This window comes from Gymnoscopelus braueri (assembly GCF_963280865.1).
Source record: "Gymnoscopelus braueri genome assembly, chromosome: 11".
NCBI lineage: Eukaryota > Metazoa > Chordata > Actinopteri > Myctophiformes > Myctophidae > Gymnoscopelus > Gymnoscopelus braueri.
This window is the reverse complement of record NC_137613.1, coordinates 55,311,105-55,331,293: the sequence shown is the minus strand read 5'-3', so window position 1 is coordinate 55,331,293 and position 20,189 is coordinate 55,311,105. Positions and strand designations below refer to the sequence as shown.

The 20,189-nt window shown below is 40.7% G+C and overlaps 1 protein-coding gene across 1 annotated transcript; it reads left to right on the top strand.

The window, feature by feature from the left end:
* Positions 1-1,817: 1,817 nt before the first annotated feature.
* LOC308095740 (gonadotropin-releasing hormone II receptor-like) lies at positions 1,818-19,644 on the top strand (the record flags this gene model as incomplete). The annotated part of the gene is made up of 6 exons (XM_080442779.1): positions 1,818-2,119; positions 2,226-2,462; positions 3,276-3,540; positions 4,118-4,375; positions 17,464-17,665; positions 19,217-19,644. 6 exons carry the CDS (start codon positions 1,818-1,820, stop codon positions 19,642-19,644), a joined length of 1,692 nt encoding a protein of 563 aa, XP_080298905.1.
* Between the last annotated feature and the right edge of the window lie 545 nt (positions 19,645-20,189).

Genomic DNA, 20,189 nt, shown 5'->3' with positions numbered 1-20,189 from the left:
TGCCTATGTAGCGGAGAGCAGAGATAGAATGATCAGCCTCAAGAAAATGTTCTGCAACAGGGTATACCAAATTTTTGCATCTGATGGAACTACGGTGTTCCGATATATGCGTCTTGAGGGCACGTGTAGTTTTACCGACATAATATTTTCCACATGGGCAATAAATAACATATATAACACCCTTTGTGTTACAGGAGATGATCCCCTTGATGGGGATTCTTTTGCCTGAATGGGGATGTTGGAAACCTGTACATTTAAAAGTGCTGTTGCATTGTGCGCAAGAGCCACACTTATAATTCCCATCTGGGATTGGGCTAAGGACGCGTTGCAAGCTCTTAACTGGAGGAGGGAGGTCAGAATGCACTAAAGAATCACTTAAATTTCTACCCCTTGAGAAAACAACTCTAGGGGGATCTGAGAAAGCAGTGTGGAGCGCTGGGTCTGATTTTAGTAGGTGCCAATGTTTTTGCAAAATTGGTTTGACACATTCAGCAGTATTTGGTGATGAACAGGGGTGTGGAATTGTTGCTCTTAGGGGCCACTTTTAGGAGGTCGGCCCAAGACTTATGATTAATTCTGTCAACAGCAGTGTGTAATTGCTTATATCGTGTTAACACAGATTGATGCAGCTCAACATTTCTCATATCGTTGCTGTAACCTCCAAAATTTTAAAAAATAATAATAATCTATGTTCCAATGTATCCAATGTAGTAATTATTTAGTCACAAGCTATGTTTAATACTTTTAATTGGTTCAATATTATTTACAAAAGTACACACACTTAACCACTTTCATTGTCAATTAAAGAAATGCTAAAAAAAAATGTAATAATGACATTTAGGCAATGTCATTTAATTTAAACTAAAACTGCTTTTTATAACAGTGTCCTCAGGACATAATCATTTGACACAATGGAAGTCAGTTTGAGGGTCCATGATATAGAAATCTAAAACCAGGAATGCATCGGTGTCATTTTAGTTTTTAGCGATATAGCAACATAAGCTGAGAACAGTGGTTCTCAAAAATAAGAGATATACAAGCTCACAGTGTGTCACTTTGTGCCGCAGTGCAAGCTTGTACATCTGCTATAAAAAAATTAAAATAAAAATCTGGTTGAAGTTGAATTAATAATAAATAGCCTAAAATGAAAATGTATTGTATTGTATGTGCATTGTGTATTGTAAGTCAAAGTCAAAAGAAGAGATTTGGTATCCAAGTAAAAAGACAACTTAGGTCCGTCTAGAAGGTACAAGTTGTGTACGGTTGGTCAGTCGGTAGAGCTCTCGCCTTTGAACCACAAGGTCATGGGTTCGATCCCGGGCACCGCCAACTCAGCGTATGGGTAGCGCGCCTTGGGTGCGGCAGGTTGTGTGCACTGGGAGCTGATGGTAGGTGTGGTTCTCCACCTCAGCAATCCACATCCCAGGGGTCTAGTGCATTGTAACGGGGACAAGACTCCTGTGTTATATGCTGATACCGACCATAAGCTCTTCATATGGTGGAAAGTAACTAAGTACATTTACTTGAGTACAATTGTGAGGTATATGTACTTTACTTGCGTATTTCCAATTTCCAATACTTTTACTTCTATTCCACTACATCTCAGAGGCAAATATTGTACTTTTACTGCACTACAATTATTTGAAAACTTTAGTTACTAGTTACTGGGCCTTGGCACCCCCCTATGTAACTGGCTGCTGGACTTCCTAACAAACAGACCTCAATCTGTGCGGGTCGGAAATAACAACTCCAGCGTCATCTCCCTGAGCACGGGCTCTCCCCAGGGCTGTGTTTTGAGTCCACTGCTGTTGACCCTGATGACCCATGACTGCTGTGCTAGGTTCAGTACCAACCACATGGTGAAATACGCGGACGACACGACAGTTGTGGGCCTCATCAGGGACGACAACGAGAACGACTACAGGGAGGAAGTGAGACAGTTGGTGGGCTGGTACAACGCACACAATCTGGTTCTGAATGTCAGCAAGACAAAGGAGATCATCGTTGACTTCAGACGGAACCAGCACAGCCACACACCACTCCTCATAAGTGACACTGCAGTGGAGGTAGTGAGTAGCACCAAGTTCCTGGGGGTACAGATTACAGAAAGTCTGACATGGTCCTCAAATACGGCCTCTCTTGTAAAGAGAGCACAGAAACGTCTGTTCTTTCTACGCCGGATGAGAAGAGCCCAACTCCCCCCTCCCATCCTCACTATTCTACAGGGTCACTATAGAGAGCATTCTGACCAACTGCATCTCTGTCTGGTCTGGAAGCTGCAGTGCATCAGACTGGAAAACTGTGCAGAGAGTGGTGAGGACAACGGAGAAGATCACTGGGACTTCACTGCCCTCCATTAAGGTGATTGCTGACAACCGATGTCTGACTAGGGCCAAAAACATCTTGACTGACCCTACCCACCCACATCATGGACTGTTCATCATGTTGCCCTCTGGAAAAAGGTACCGCATGGGGAGCAGAACGGCCAGATTCTGCAAGAGTTTTTTTCACCAAGCCATCCGACTTTTGAACTCTACCCTGAAAAAAGTCAAATAGTCACGTAGAAATGCAATATCCCCTAAACTTCTTCCTTATATGCTGCTGAAGACTCCTGTGTGCAATATTTTATGTCTCATTATGAACTGAATATTTTTTTTATTAGTGGTGTCTCTTTGTAGTATTTTAGTTTTTAGTATTGTAGTTTTAGCATTCTTTTAACTAGGAGTAGTTTTTAGATCACATAGCCAGTGGAATGAAATTTCGTTCATTTATGCATTTCATGTATATGTTGAATGACAATAAAACTATCTATCTATCTATATCTATCTATCTATCTATCTATCTATCTATCTATCTATCTATCTATCTATCTATCTATCTATCTATCTATCTATCTATCTATCTATCTATCTATCTACATTATAAAACATTCATTAACCACTTTAGCCCTATTTTATACCTAGGCTATTTGAAAATAGCAGATCTACAAGCTCACAACGCATTGCGATACATTTTAGTACTTTTAGTACTTTTTTTTAACTTTTTTTGTAACATTTTAGTACTTTTACTTTTGGTACTTTAAGTACATTTTGATGTTGATACCAATACTTTTGTACTTTTAAGCAAGTCAATTTTGAATTCCGGACATTTACTTGCAACAGAGTAGGCTACTTCTACATTGCAGTATTGATACTTTTACTTAAGCAAAACATTTGAGTACTTCTTACACGAGTCTCTACCTACTCATTGTTTAACACGTGTCCTCCTCGTTACAGAATGGCCGGAAACGAGTCCTTCTGGGTCCCCGAGCTTCCTCCGGGGAACGGTTCCGTCCCCTCCCTGACTAACGGCTCTGGGTTGGACTGGGAGCCTCCAGCCTTCACGGTGGCGGCTCAGTGTCGTGTGGCCGCCACCGCGCTGCTGTTTGTATTCGCCGCCGTCAGCAACCTGTCCGTGCTGCTCAGCGTGCTGTGGGGGCGAGGGCGGCGGCTCGCTAAGCACCTCCGCCCGCTCATCGCCGGCCTGGCCTCCACTGACCTGGTGAGCGATGCGTTGTATTCAGCAGTGTAAAGTAACTTAAGTAGGTACTGTACTTTTGTGCTTCTGTATATTTTTTACTTTACTGCAGTGTTTCCAAATTTCAGTAGCCTACTTTTACTTCTACTCCAACATCTCAGAGGCAAATATTGTACTTTTACTCCACTACAATTATTTGAAAACTTTAGTTACTAGTTACTTTATAGATTTTGATTATTATTAAAAAACCACTTCAGCCCTATATACATTTCGGCCATTTGAAAATAGCAGATCTACAAGCTCACAATGTGTCGCGATGAGACTCATTGTGAGCTTGTAGATCTGCTATTTTCAAAAGATTTGTATACATTTGAAAATTTGTGAAATGGGACATTTTGCAAAATGAGCACTTTCTACTTTTGGTACTTTAAGTACATTTTTACACCAATACTTTTGTACTTTTACTCAAGTACATTTTGAATTCCGGACTTGTAACAGAGCATTTCCACATAGCAGTATTGATACTTTTACTTAAGTAAAACATTTGAGTACTTTTTCCACCACTGCCTATATGGACCATGAAGTATTTTATCATTAATAGGTGATGACGTTCGTGGTGATGCCCCTGGACGCCATCTGGAACGTCACGGTGCAGTGGTACGCGGGGGACGTGATGTGCAAGCTGCTGTGCTTCCTCAAGCTGTCGGCCATGCACTCCGCGGCTTTCATCCTGGTGGTGGTCAGCCTGGACCGGCACCAGGCCATCTTACACCCACTGGACTCGCTGGACGCCGGGCGCAGGAACAAGCGCTTGCTGCTGCTGGCCTGGGTCCTCAGTCTGCTGCTAGCATCACCACAGGTGAGTCCTGGGCAGTGGTGTAAAAAGTACTCAAATGTTTTACTTAAAGGGCAAGACCACTTTGGTAGAGGTTTGGGTTGTGTAGTTACCTTGCCATGATGTAACTCCAAAGGTGGGAAATAAATAATAAATAATTGCTCCATTGATTAGAAATTGATAATTCAAAATATGCTCCCCATTGACTTACATTGTACAGTAAAACAGCTCTCAAAGTCACTATTTTAGCACGTAAACGAACGCAAACAAAGTTGATTCAGACAATATAGAACATCACCAAACCCAGTACTGTTTTTTTTTTTTAAATAAAAATGTCAACTTCCTGTTGATTTTGCCATTTTTAATAAGTAGAAAACCTGGACTGGATCCGCGGATCCGGATCCAGATCTTCAAATAGTAAAATCAACAGGAAGTTGACATTTTCATTAAAAAAACAAACAGTACTGGGTTTGGTGATGCTCTATATTGTCTGAATCAGCTTTGTTTGTGTTCATTTATGTGCTAAAAGAGTGACTTTGAGAGCTGTTTTACCGTACAATGTAAGTCAATGAGGAGCATATTTTTGAATTATCAATTTCTAATCAATGGAGCAATTATTTTTGATATCTTGCCCACCTTTGGAGTTACATCATGGCAAGGTAACTACACAACCCAAACCTCTACCAAAGTGGTCTTACCCTTTAAGTAAATGTATCAATACTGCAATATAGAAATACTCTGTTACAAGTAAAATCCGGAATTGGTACTATTGGCCGTTCTGCTCCCCATGCGGTACCTTTTTCCAGAGGGCAACATGATGAACAGTCCATGATGTGGGTGGGTAGGGTCAGTCAAGATGTTTTTGGCCCTAGTCAGACATCGGTTGTCAGCAATCACCTTAATGGAGGGCAGTGAAGTCCCAGTGATCTTCTCCGCTGTCCTCACCACTCTCTGCACAGTTTTCCAGTCTGATGCACTGCAGCTTCCACTTGAGCTACTTGAGTGAAAGTACAAAAGTAAATGTACTTTTTTTTCCCCATTTCAAGTTTTCAAATGCAAAAAAATCTTTTGAAGATAGCAGATCTACAAGCTCAGGGTGGAAGACAGGGTTAAACAACTCAAAATGGGACTGGTCTTCAAAATTGTAAATGCAGATTTGCCCGAAATGCCCCCTATACCCGCATATCTGTATTGATGGAGTTGAATTTCACCTTATGACCCACACAAAGTACAGATACTTGTATAACGGAGGCAATAAGGAAAAACCAGACTCAGACAGGCAGCCAAGGGTATAAGGAAACATGTTTGTATTCAGATCAGAGAGATATAGAAGGTTACAGTATATCACAGGTATGGTTCCGCATCATCGGTCGCGTCTCTCTGTAGTGTAACAGAGAAAGCAGTAGCTTTTAACAGAGTCCAGTAACATAAACATATGACATCATAGGATGTGACATCGATGAGGTTCCGGGCGAAGGTGGACTTCTCGGATTGGATGAGAGCGATGGTTACGTCGTCGTCTGATGATGGTAGATGATGGTAGATTATGATGGAGGATGATGGTGTGACAGTTTATCTCTGGACAACAGCGTCCCCATGTCTGGGTCAACAGGTTTGACATCTGCTTCTGACCTGTCACTGGTCAGTGGAGATTTGGTGACACTAAGGAAGACAGCTGTAGAGAAGAGAACACCCAGATACCGTGTTCCCAAAACATAAGATAACCGCAGAAAAGGCCTGCATGACTTTGACCTTGGCTGGCAGACAGAGGGACTAAGAGTACAGAGTACTTTTACCATGACAAAGTACAGGCCCGTATGGCATTATTAATAGGACATTTTAACCAGGTTAAGGACCCTAGACACATTATGATAATTAGATTAAGATAAGAGATTAAATGACTCTATCATGTATAAATACCTCGAAAAAGTTAGTGACACCCACAGCCACGAAACTAGAGGGAGCGTAAACAACAATCTGGTACCACCCACCCATAAAACAAACATGTGCAAATTCTCCTTCTATAGCACAGCCACCAAGGAATGGAATAGTCTAACCCCATCCCTCAAAAAATGCAGTTCGCTGGGCTCATTCAAAACAGCCCTAAAAACTCATCTTTCTGGAGGCCGAAAGAGGAGCTAGTACCAGTTTCCCTGTAGACAGACGACCCCCCCCCTCCTCTTTTTTGTACATATTTTTTATTTCCTCATGCTTTTTTTGTATATAATTTTTATTTTTCCATGCTTCACCCCCCCCTTTTTTGTAAATATTTTTGTATTTTCTCATGCTTTTTTTTGTACATAGTGGTATTTTTTCTGTATTATCTGTATTTTCATGTTGATTTTTGAACTGTTTGGTTGCTACTATATATGTCTATGAAATTAATTCAAGGACCCCAACGGAAACAAGTCCGCAAGGACTTTTTTGGCCGGACCTTTTAGACAAAAGCATCATAAATGTAACTGTGTTGTTTTACATTCTTTTGCCTAATACAAATTTCAATCAATCAATCAATCACAATGTGTCGCAATGTGACGCATTGTGAGCTTGTAGATCTGCTATTTTCAAATGGCCGAAATGTATAATGTATATATTACTTAAGTAAAAGTATCAATACTGCTATGTGGAAATGCTATGTGGAAATGCTATGTTACAAGTACAAGTCCGGAATTCAAAATGTACTTGAGTAAAAGTACAAAAGTATTGGTGTCATATTTTACTTAAAGTACCAAAAGTAGAAAGTGCTCATTTTGCTAAATGTCCCATTTCAAAGTTTTCAAATGTATACAAATCTTTTGAAAATAGCAGATCTACAAGCTCACAATGAGTTTCATCACGACGCATTGTGAGCTTGTAGATCTGCTATTTTCAAATGGCTGAAATGTATATAGGGCTTAAGTGGTTTTGTAATAATAATCAAAATCTACAAACTAACTTGTAGCCAATAATTGTAGTGGAGTAAAAGTACAATATTTGCCTCTGAGATATAGTGGAGTAGAAATAAAAGTATTGGAAATTGGAAATACTCAAGTAAAGTATGAATACCTCAAAATTCATCGTCATACACGTGGTCCTCACTAATGCTCATTACAAGATGGCACCATTTATGTTTATTCGGTCTGTGTGTCTGAGACCTGCCTACCAGTGACATCATCAGTAGACACGTTTGGTTATTTCAAACAAAGATTTCAAACTTTTATTTTTGTTTTAATGCGAGAACAATGGCTTCTATCTCAGCATGGTACATTTCCAGGAAGAGAAAGGCTGTAGTTCCTATTAGCTTGGAATCCCCATAGATGATGTCACTGGTAGCCAGGTTTCTGAACTGTCTAGATCCCACCAATGAGACACAGAGTGAGTAGACAAAAACGGTTCCATCTTACAATGAGCATTAGTGAAGACCAATTATATGAAGATAAGGTTGAAAATGGGCGAAGTGCTCCTTTAAGTAAAACCACAATGTTACAAATAAAAGTCCTGTAGTGACTTGAGTAAAAGTGCAGTACAAAAAGTAAAAACACTTGTTTAATTGGTTTATGTATGTTTTGTAGTCATCTAAAATCTGCAAAGTAACGTGAAACTAAAGTTCTCAAATAATTGTAGTGGAGGGAAAATGTGCAACATTGCCTCTGAGATGTAGTGGAGTAGAATATATTAGTTATATACTGTAGTATATTCATCTATAGTTCTGTATTTACCCAGGGTAGTAGCTGAGCACAAGTGCTCATTTTCAGCAACACACACACACACACACACACACGCACGCACGCACGCACGCACGCACCCACGCACGCACGCACACGCGCACGCGCACGCACACGCACACGCACACGCACACACACACACACACACACACACACACACACACACACACACACACATTTAAACCTAGGAGCTGACCAGTAAAACCACAGTCTTATACCGTTGGCCACTGAGCAGCTCACTGAGCAGTTGGGGGTTCTGTGCCTTGCATGCTCAAGACCACTTCAGAGGTGTTGGGGGAGGGGTGAGTGGCAGACATTCACTTCCCCACCCAGATTTATTTTCCTGCCGGTCCGCAAGGAAATTAGAAAAGAAGGAAGGGACGGCCTAGGGGGCGGGCCGCGGGCAGACGCCATTGCTTGCATGGCAGACGCTGATGCGCATGGGAGCCAAAACTGGAACAGGAAGTTTGGTGAAATACTATGAAGTCTATGGCAGCCAGCTGGACCAGTGAACAAACACTATTTCTGAACGATTGTGTCCTTTGTCAGATAATCGGTTCAGGAATATAAAAGAAGACATATCACAGGTTTTTATCCAATCAATTTGGATTTTGTTAGCACACTGTATAATTTTATTGAGGCATCTAAACAGCGGCATGTATCGTCCATAGACTGTATAAAAATCACACCCAGTGTGAAGAGAGTGGTGCCTTTCATGAGTTCATGTCATTAGTTACTTTTTACAGACTTTGATGACTTCAACGTATTTTTACTCATTGTAAGTACTTTAAAATGTTTGTACAGATTTGTACGTGTTTTTACTCATTGTAACATCTTGTAAGTATTTTTACGCATTTTAAGTATTTTTACTCATTTAAAGTATTTTTACTCAGTTTAGGAACTTTAAAGTATCTTTGCTAATATTTAAGTATTTTTACTCATTTTAAGTATTTTTACACATTTTAAGTATTTTTACTCAAATGTGTGTGTGTGTGTGTACTGTACTGTACTGTACTGTACTGTACGGTCTGTACTGTACTGTACCTGTAGCTGTACCTCACCTCTACCTGTACCTGTACTGTACGTACTGTACGGTCTGTACTGTACGTACTGTACTGTGCTGGACCTGTACTGTACGTACTGTACTGTACTGTACGTGCTGTACGTACTGTACTGTACTGTACCTGTACTGTACGGTCTGTACCTGTACTGTTACTGTAGCTGTACGGTCTGTACTGTACGTACTGTGCTGTACTGTACTGTACTGTACGGTTTGTACACTGTACTGTACTGTACTGTCCGAACTGTACGTAATTTACTGTACTGTACGTACTGTACGTACTGTACTGTACTGTACGGTCTGTACTGTACTGTACTGTACTGTACGGTCTGTACTGTACTGTACGTATTGTACTGTACTGTACTGTAGTGTACGTACGTGTACTGTACTGTACTGTACTGTACCTGTACCTGTACTGTACTGTTATGGTCTGTACTGTTACTGTACCTGTATGGTTGCATCTTTGTGTTGCAATCAGCCGCAGCTGTTGAGGCTGTGCTCAAACATACAGAGAGGCCAGGCTCATACGGACGGACAGACGGACACACAGACACACAGACACACCACAGACACGGTCAAATGTAGGAGTGGTTGGCACCACTCAAAAATCGTCTCTGGCAGTGTTGCCAGATTGTGTGGAGAGAAATAAGCAACCAGGTCTAGGAAAACAAGCCCAAAAGAAGCACCGGGGGCCAGGGTCTTCAGCGTTTTCCCAAACTGATGGGGAGATGGAGCAGGGACCCCCTACCCTACTCTCGACCCCATATATTGTATAATTATGTATACAATTGTGTTTCATAAACATACATGTTATTGTGCATCAATACTAAGCTATTAAAAATAATAGACAGATTAATATATTCATGCTTTATATTAAACATACAGGTACAGGGTACAGTGAGTAGGGTGGCCGCACTGCCATTTATAAACATACCTTATTAACTGAGAACAACAATCTGTCAATTGCACAATAATCATGTATACAAGCTATTAAAATGGACAGAATCATTTATAGATATCATCATTTATTTAATACATAAATGTGGAAAATGTTTTAAAAATATATGAAGACAAATGGACATTTAAAAAAAATATATATATAAAAAATATTTGTATATATATATATTTTTTATTTTTTATTTTATTTTATTGTCTAATCAAGCAACAATTTCGCGGACCCCTGCAGTACCTCGTGGACCCTGTTGAAGACTTGCACTAGGCCATTATGAGCACTTTAAACCTTTACTGTATACATTGAAAATAGCCGATCTACAAGCTCACAACGCGTTGTGAGCTTGTAGATCTGCTATAAAAAAAAATCTTGAAGTAAAATGTGAAATATTGAAGATTTTTGAAACACTAACAACACAATTTGGTACGGGGCTCCCTGGCACAAAACATTTTCAGATGGGGGTTAGGGACAAATACATATTAATTTGAGGGTCCATGACATAAACATAATTAAAATATTTTTTTATTTGTGAAGCCCAAGTCCAAATAATCAACTAGAAAAAAAGCCCATAAAACCGCAACCCGCAACTACCAATATTTACAAGCAACTTCACAGAAAAATAAGCCCAAAAGTCGCTTTATAAATAAGTGGACATGGCAACACTGGTTTCTGTCTCGGCAGTATCGCGTACTTTTGTGCTCTTTAGATAGCTCAATAAACTTATACAGTGGGACACATCGAAAAGCAACACAGCAGAAAACAATGTGTGATATGTCTCCTTTTATTTTCCAGAAGCAATTACTTTACAAAGGTCTCAGTCATTCAGAAATATATTTTGTTCATGAGCTGATCCACCGGGCTCTCATTAACTCCAATGCATTCCACTGAACTCACGGCTGCAGTTTGGCTGCCATGGTGCGACGAATCTGCCGGCTGGAATTGCATGATAGCGAAAATGACGTAACCCTACCTTCTTTACATATACCTTGCCGGTCCGGGGGAATCGAACCGGGAACCTTCCGGCCACAAGTGCACTCCCCTAACCTTTAGGCCACCGCTGCCCCAAATAGTATTGAAAAATGGATGTAGAGCAGAGACCCAACATTGTCCCACCCTGAGCAAGCATGTTTTACGACAGCGGCAACGTAAAGAACATTGTAAAGAACTGTAAAGAAAATAGTCCATTAGATCATGTTGCAAAACTCAGGTTGCAGAAGTGTTTATCAAATCTGTCACTATTTTGTGCGTATTTCTCACTTAAAATGTAAACAATAAAACATCCTTTAGTGGCCTGTTTAGCTGTAAAATTATGTTTACATGGCGGCTGCCATGTTGGGAGAAAAAAAATAAGAAGATTCATATGATTCCGGGGCAGTGTTAGGCAAGTTACTTTAGTAAGTAGGCTAGTTATAGTTACTGCTTTCAACGTAGTTACTTAAAGTAACTAAGGGTGCCTAAGGGTGCCTTCACACCTGGATATTTTAGTGCGATTAAAACGAACTCTGGAGCGTATTGTCGGAAAGTGCTGTTCATTTGCTCTGGTGTGAACGCTCAAACGAACTCTGGTTCCTCAAAAAACGGGGGTCTCGGTTCGCTTCGCTTGGTTCGGTTCACTGTGGGCAATCCAAACCAAAAACAGCAAGTGAACCAAAACACACTCGATAATAATGATTATATAGTGCACATAAGTTAATTCAATTTATGATTCTGTAACGGATGAAAACTTCCGACCAAATCATTAACTTATTATGACTAATTAACTGAATAGGAATAATTTAAACATCATTATTTGCAAAAAGATCGCCTTTCTGAATGCGTAAAAAAGAGGCTTATAATATCATTGAACCATCATTCATCTGACTACACGCATGTATTTCTTAGTGGGGATATGGGGTATTTTATGGGTATTTTAGGAATGGGGCCGTGCATCCACGAGGGGTCACAGTGAGTAACCTTGTCTATATAAATTCTGCTCCTAAAATTACGCCCTCTGCTCTCATTAATGATGTAAATTGTGTGGATTTGAAGACTGCACAAGAGTTGCACGAATGTGATGGCTTGAAATTCATACATTTAAATATTAGGAGTATGGCCCCAAAGCTTGATTTCATTAATATACTGATCAAGGGGGGCTCCCCCGATGTATTTGTATTGTCAGAGACATGGCTGACAGAGCTCACATTAGACTCAGATATTGCCATAAATGGCTATAATCTCTTTAGAATAGACAGAAATTCAAGAGCTGGTGGGCTTGTAATTTTTGTCAGTGAACATTTAAATGCAAATGTACTTGAGATGTCATGTATCCCTAAACGGTTTGAATATATCATTTTAGACATTTGTTTGGGTGGTGATATCCACTGTACAGTTATTGGTACCTATCGCCCCCCTTCAGTGCCAGTTGTGGCCTTGGAGGATTTTGGGAAGATTTTGTCCAAATACGTGTCCTCGGAGGTTTTGATTTTGGGAGATTTTAATCTGGATTGGCTCTCTAGCAATTCTGCTCGGCTGAAACAGCTTTGCATGGACCTAAATCTATCCCAGCTCATCCAGCATACCACCAGACCAAACTTAAACAACCCCCCTAGATCTACTTTGATTGATCTAATATTAACAAATAGGCCATTCAAGTACCCTTATAGTGGGGTGTTTGCCCAAGGTGTTAGTGACCACTGCCCTATAGTATGTGTCAGAGTTGCTAAAGCTAATAAAACAAAGGGGCGGGTGATTAAAAAACGAAATTTTAAAGTTTTTTCGGAACAGGGTTTTTTATATGATTTATTTTATTCTGACTTGTACAAGGTCAACTCATTTCAAGACCCTGAGCTAGCTTTAAGTCATTTTCTTAATATTTTTAATTCCATTACTGAGAAACATGCACCTTATAAGCACTTTAGAGTTAAAAACCGTTCGAGTCCCTGGTTTACAGCGGATCTCAAAATGGCCCTCCGCCACAGAGATGTGGCCTGGTCAAAGGCCAGAAGTTCTGGCATACCAGCAGACTGGTCATCATTTAAGACGCTGCGAAATAAAGCCATCATTATGGTTAGAAAAGCAAAATCAGATTTTTATTTATCCAGTTTTACTAAGACGCAAGGAAATGCGGCCAGTTTTTGGAAGATCGTTAAGTCCTTAAAAGCCAGGCCAACCTCCTCTCTCCCGTCACAAATCAATAGTGAAAATGGGGTTGTTTTAAACAAACCAGATATTTGTGATGTTTTTAACAATCATTTTATACTAGCTGGTCATCTATTTGACAGACAGTCTGTTAATATTGCGGTAGCAGATCATGGTGATGAATCAATCACTGAAAATTCACTCGACCTGTCCCCCCCATGTTTTACATTTAGACGAATTACACATTCTGAGGTTTTAATTGCACTTGCAAAAATATGCACAAAAAAATCAAAGGGTGCAGACGATATTAGCCCATATCTGCTGCATCTTAGTGCACGTTTAATTACTGCACCACTTACCCATATATTTAATCTAACACTTACATCAGGCTCAATTCCCGCAATTTGGAAAGATGCACAAGTCATACCACTACACAAGGGTGGTGATCAGTCAGAACTAAATAACTATCGGCCAATATCAAAACTATGCTGTCTGGCCAAGATCCTTGAGTCCCTCGTCAGTTCACAGCTACGTGCATTCCTGAACACTCATAACATACTCCAACCTCAACAGTCAGGTTTTAGACCAGGTCACAGCACTGTGACAGCTACAACTCTTGTCACAAACAATATTCTAACCGGTCTAGATAATCACCAACACTGCGCAGCTATTTTCATAGATCTCTCTAAAGCATTCGACACCGTGGATCATCCTATTTTACTACAGAAGCTATCCTCCATTGGCTTGGATGACCTATCTGTCAGATGGTTCTCCAATTATCTGACGGATAGAACACAAGCCGTTGTAGCTGATGGTTTTAAATCTAGTTCTCTATCTGTTGGTAAAGGTGTCCCTCAGGGTTCAATTTTGGGCCCCCTTTTGTTCACCCTCTATATTAATAATGTTGTACTCCCCTCCCTGAAATGGGATGTCCATTTGTATGCGGACGACACAATTTTGTACAGTATTGGCCCAACGCTTGAAGCGGCCACTGCAAATTTGCAGACTGCCTTCACTAGGTTTCAAAGGGCTCTAATTCAACTTAAACTTGTCCTAAACGCTAACAAAACAAAATGCATGGTATTTTCCAGATCTCCTAACACAAATTCCTCTACTGGTGTTCATACTCTTAAAGGTGAACAAATTGAACTGGTCTCATCTTATAGGTACCTGGGCATTTGGCTAGATTCCAAGCTCTCATTTAAGATTCATGTGGAGAACCTAACCAAAAAATTAAGAGGGCAGATTGGTTTCCTCTACAGAAACAGGTCCTGTTTTTCTCTTTCCAGTAGAAAAACTGTTATTCAATCTGTCATAATGTCTGTGTTTGATTATGGTGATGTGCTATACATGCATGCCTCAATCTCTACACTCAAGCCTCTTGAGGCAGTCTACCACAGTGCCCTACGTTTTATCACTGGTGATGACTATCACACCCATCACTGTATTTTATATGATAAAGTGGGTTGGTCATCTCTCGCAGTACGCAGAGAGCAACATTGTATTCTTTTTATTTATAAGGCCTTGTGTGGCAAGCTTCCTCTATACCTTTCTTCGCTCTTAGAACCAAAGGTTTCTGGACACTCAACACGTTCACAAAGACACATTAGATATACCAGTCCACGTAAGAAAAGTGAACAAGGAAAGACTGCCTTCATGTATTATGCTCCACACAAATGGAACAAACTTCAGGACTCTCTGAAACTGGAGCGATTGGTCTCAATAGAGACATTTAGGGTACTTCTCGAGGACAAATTTCATAGTAACTGCACCTGTTTCATGTAACACTGTTTATTTGCTTCTGTGACGATTGTAATATGATTCAAATGTTTGTTATTGTTTTTCATTATGTATATGTGTTATATGCTGTTATCAGGGCGTCCCTGAAAAAGAGAGCTTGCTCTCAGTGGGCTCCCCTGAATAAATAAAGGAAAGAAAGAAAGAAAAGAAATCATTCTGCGCATTCTTTGCAATATATTATTATTATTATCATTATTATTATTAATTATTATTATTATTATTACACTATTATTATCATTATTATTACTATTATTATTATTATTATTATTATTATTATTATTATTATTATTATTATTATTATTATTATTAAGTCACAGAGCTTATTAACAATATTTCTTTGTGCCAAGCGGCCCAAATACATGTCATGGTCCACGGACAGTGCATTCGAACAGATCACAACACCAAGGCAATGTGGCCTACAAAAGCACAATGAAATGGTTTTGATATGATAGGCTGCACGGCAAGAAGCTGACAGAGATAACTCCTCCTATTCTATAGGCTAGTAGCTCTCATAAAATTCAGAGAAAGCCAAAGGGTTTTGCCTGTAGCTCTGGTCCATAGCGTTAGAAGGAGTTCTCCTTCTAAGCTTGTAGATCAGATTCCTGTCAAACAAAGAATCCACTGCAAAATCTTGCTTCCCACCTACAAGGTGCTCAATAATCTGGCTCCCCCTATACCTCTCTGATCTTCTCGAACGTCCCCTCCCTAGTGTTCAATACAAAGAAGCCACATGGTGGAAAAAGTACTCAATTTGTTTACTTAAGTAAAAGTATCAATACTGCAATGAAGAAATACTCCGATACAAGTAAATGTACCTGAGAAAAAGTACAAAGGTATTGGCATCAAAATGTACTTAAAGTACCAAAAGTAAAAGTACTCATTATGCAGAATGTCCCATTTCACAAAGTTTTCAAATGTATACAAATCTTTTGAAAATAGCAGATCCACAAGCTCACAATGCATCGCATCGCAACGCATTGTGAGCTTGTAGATCGGCTATTTTTCGAATGGCCGAAATGTATATAGGGCTGAAGTGGTTAATGTATGTTTTGTAATAATAATCAAAATCTACAAAGTAACTAGTAACTAAAGTTTTCTAAAGTGGAATAAAAGTAAAATATTTGGATCCGAGATGTAATGGAGTAAAAGTAAAAGTATTGGAAATTGGAAATACTCAAGTAAAGTACAAATAACTCAAAATTGTACTTAAGTACAGTACTTAAGTTTAATGTACTTAGTTACTTTCCACCACTGAAGGCACCTCTCTATTTTGTACGTTCTTATACACAAGGTGAATGTGAAAAAGCATAGCATATGCTGCACTGCAACAGCAGACTATCCTTTATGACTTAAACAAGCCAAGTGGTTTGGCAGTGGGCCCCAATAGGCATTAGAATGAATGAGACTGCAGCTCAGACAGGGAGGAAAGGACACCCTCTAAACTAAAGCAATGGTTCTCAAACTTGTTCATGTCAAGGACCCCCAAATTGATCTGTATTTGGCCGCGGACCCCCCATCTGAAAAGTTTTTATTTTTTTTGCCAGGGACGGGATGAGAGAGAGAATATTTATGTTAAAAAAGAAATGTATGTAGGCCTATATATCTTTCAACAACTTTCAAAAATAGCAGAAGTATCAATACTGCAATGTAGAAGTAGCCTACTCTGTTAAAAGTAAAAGTCTGGAATTCAAAATTGACTTGAGTAAAAGTACAAAAGTATTGGTATCAAAATGTAAAAGATTGGAAATAATCCAGTCAATTAAAAGTACCTCAAAATTGTACTTAAGTACAGTACTTGAGTAAATGTAGCCTACTTAGTTACTTTACACCACTGAAAATAGCAGATTAGACTTTGTTTCGAAAATGTTTATTTCTTCTCCTCGTGGTGTCCACAGCTGCTGATCTAATATGAGAGTGACGACACTAGCGCTGACTCCCATTGTAAGAATGGAATGCGGAAATGGCTATCTCAATAGTTCCAATGTTTGCAACTAGGGCATAGTAGTGGCGGCCATTTTCTGTTTCCATCGTTCCAGACCCCATTCATTTTTCCCATAGAGATTACCACAAATATTTATATCAATTAATTTAAGCCTAGAATCAAGCCATCCAGGGTCCTGGCGAGTCATGACCATAAAACATTTGATTCTGTGAATTTTTTTTTTTTTTATATATAATGATATGATATATTTATTTAATAAATATCTTTTGTTTTGAGGTTTTCTATTTTTTTTCCACAGATTCAAACGTTTTATGGTCATAAATCACCAGGATCCTGGATGGCTTGATTCTAGACTTAAAATACAAAAATATTTATAATAATATTTTTGGAAATCTCTATGGAAAAAATGAATGGGGTCTGGAACGATGGAACCACAAAATGGCTGCCACTGTTATGCCCCATAAGCCCATAGCGGCCCGCTTTGCGGCGAGATCAAAGCGTGTCATAACTCTCTCTCTCTATGGGTCTGGTCCACAGCTGCTGATCTTCAGGGCCATCAAAGCGGAGGGCAGGGACTTCACTCAGTGCGTGACGCACGGCAGCTTCACACAGCGCTGGCAGGAGACGGCGTACAACATGTTCCACTTCGTCACCCTGTACGTCGTCCCCCTACTGGTCATCACCTGCTGCTACACCCGGATCCTCCTGCAGATCAGCAGGCAGATGACCAAGAGCAAAGGTGGGACTCACTGGAAACCCACTGTTGTGCTCCATTAACTCTTCATCGTTTATTGTACTGTAATCCTCTATTTCATATTTCACTTCAATATTTCATTTTTTTTATTTATATTTTTTGTTAACGTGAGAACAATGTCTTCCATTATAGCATGCTAACTTTCCAGGAATAGAAAGCCTGTAGTTACTATTAGCTTGGATTCCCCATCAATGATGTCACTGGTAGGTTTCTGAACAGTCCACAGCCCTCCTCTGAGACACAGACTGACTAGACAAAAATGGTGCCATCCTATAATGAACATTAGTGAGGACCAATTATATGAAGACAGGTTGAAAATGGGTGAAGTCGTCCTTTAAGTACAATTTTGAGGTTGTTTTACTTTACTGGAGTATTTAAAAAAAAAACATCAGTATTTTTACTTCTACTCCACTACATCTGAGAGGCAAATATTGTACTTTTACTCCACTACAATTATTTGAAAACTTTAGTTACTAGTTAGTAGTTACTTTGTAAATTTTGATTATCCCTGCCACACAAGCAGAGAGGGGGCCCTTTTTTGCACCCAAACATTTAGGTCCAACTCATGGCCAAAGCAATTCTCTCCCAACTTGCTACAAAAATTGCTCATGGCTTTTCTGACAATAACATCTACTTTATTTTCCACCTTCACATATGTCTCCACTTCTAATAATCATAAAGTGTTTGCAGTATTTTGGCACGCAGTTTACTTCCGGGGTGTGTGCAATGTCAAAATGATCACTACTTTGACAAGCCAATCATGTGCGAGAAACAAGCGTTGCCACATCCGTGAAACGGGCGAGAAACAAGCGCTGCCGTGGTCCATGAAAACGGGCCCAAAAGAAGCGCCCAAATAAGCCGAACATCGCTTACACAATAAGCACACCTGGCAACGCAGGCTAAGCCAATCACGGGCGACAAACCTCTGCTGTGTGTGTGTGTGTGTGTGTGTGTGTGTGTGTGTGTGTGTGTGTGTGTGTGTGTGTGTGTGTGTGTGTGTGTGTGTGTGTGTGTGTGTGTGTGTGTGTCTGTGTGTGTGTGTGTGTCTGTCGTCACGCTGCGATGCACACCCCTATACTCGCGCTGGCCACTCATACTTATTCCACTGTTTTGTTCAGTACAACTCATGCTACTCACGACTCACACGTTGCCTTGAGAAGCTCTATTTTCTCATACAAACTACTCATCATGTCATGGACAACACGGCGGGAGGGAGGGAGACAGAGAGAGACGGAGGGAGGGAGAGAGAGAGGCTATGGAATGCACGCTTTACAGCGATGAGCGTGTACATCGTTTACTTGGAGAGGGTTCGTCTGGCCCATCTGCGCTACGAAGTGGGCGGTACGTCACGCTAGATGTGAGGATCACGCAGCGTGCCGAATTTCCAGTTATTACAGAACATACATTAAACCACTTCCGGCATATACATTTGTTTTGTTTGTGACCACGCACGCACGCACGCACGCACGAACGCACGCACGCACGCACACACACACACACACATTTATTGTTTCTTGTCTTTGTATGTTTTTCCAGGCGGTGAGTCCTGTCTGAGGCGTAGCGGAGCGGATATGATCCCCAAGGCGCGCATGAAGACCCTGAAGATGACCGTGGTGATCGTGGCCTCCTTCGTGGTGTGCTGGACCCCCTACTACCTGCTGGGCATCTGGTACTGGTTCCAGCCGGACATGCTGCACCGCACACCCGAGTACGTGCACCACGTCCTGTTCGTGTTCGGAAACCTGCACACCTGCTGCGACCCACTCATCTACGGCTTCTACACGCCTTCCTTCCGGGCCGACCTGGCCGACGCCAGGTCGGCGTGCTGCTGTAGCCAGCGGCGCCGCTCTGACGCCCAGGCTTCGCCCGGGTCCCTGCATCGCTTCTCTGGAAGGAGAGCCGGAACGGCTAGAGACGTGGAGTCTGACCCCAGCGCTGACCAGTCCAGTGTCAATCTGGGTTAGTCCTAGGAGGATGCAGGAGTGTCAATGAGTCTTCGTGACTGTAATGGTGCTTTCACACGGGCAGATACAAATATACATGCTACCATTCATTTTCAATGGAAACCAGCAACATGAAGAGACAAAGATACATCCGACGTTTGTAGCTGTAACTCTAGCGACAAAGATACAAAGCTACAAATTCAAGTTGAGCTGGGTTCAACTTCCAGATACAAAGACACAAAACTACAACTGTAGCTCCGATGTCCGCACGTTTGATGACGTCAACGACCGTGTTGAGCAACACAGATACAAAGCGACAGGGCGACAAAGATACTGTGTATTTTTGTATTTTGTATCTTTTAATCTGCTCGTGTGAACGCACCATGAAGGGTAACCCTGGACCTTCCATAACCTGGAACTTTACACAACCCATGAAGTTCTGTGACGGTTTTTCAGTTTTTTCCCCATTTTAACCACAACCACCCTTGAAGAGGTAGGTACGTCATGAGAAAAGGATTAGTTCACCCAAAAAATGACTTATTTTCTATCCATAACACACCCAATTA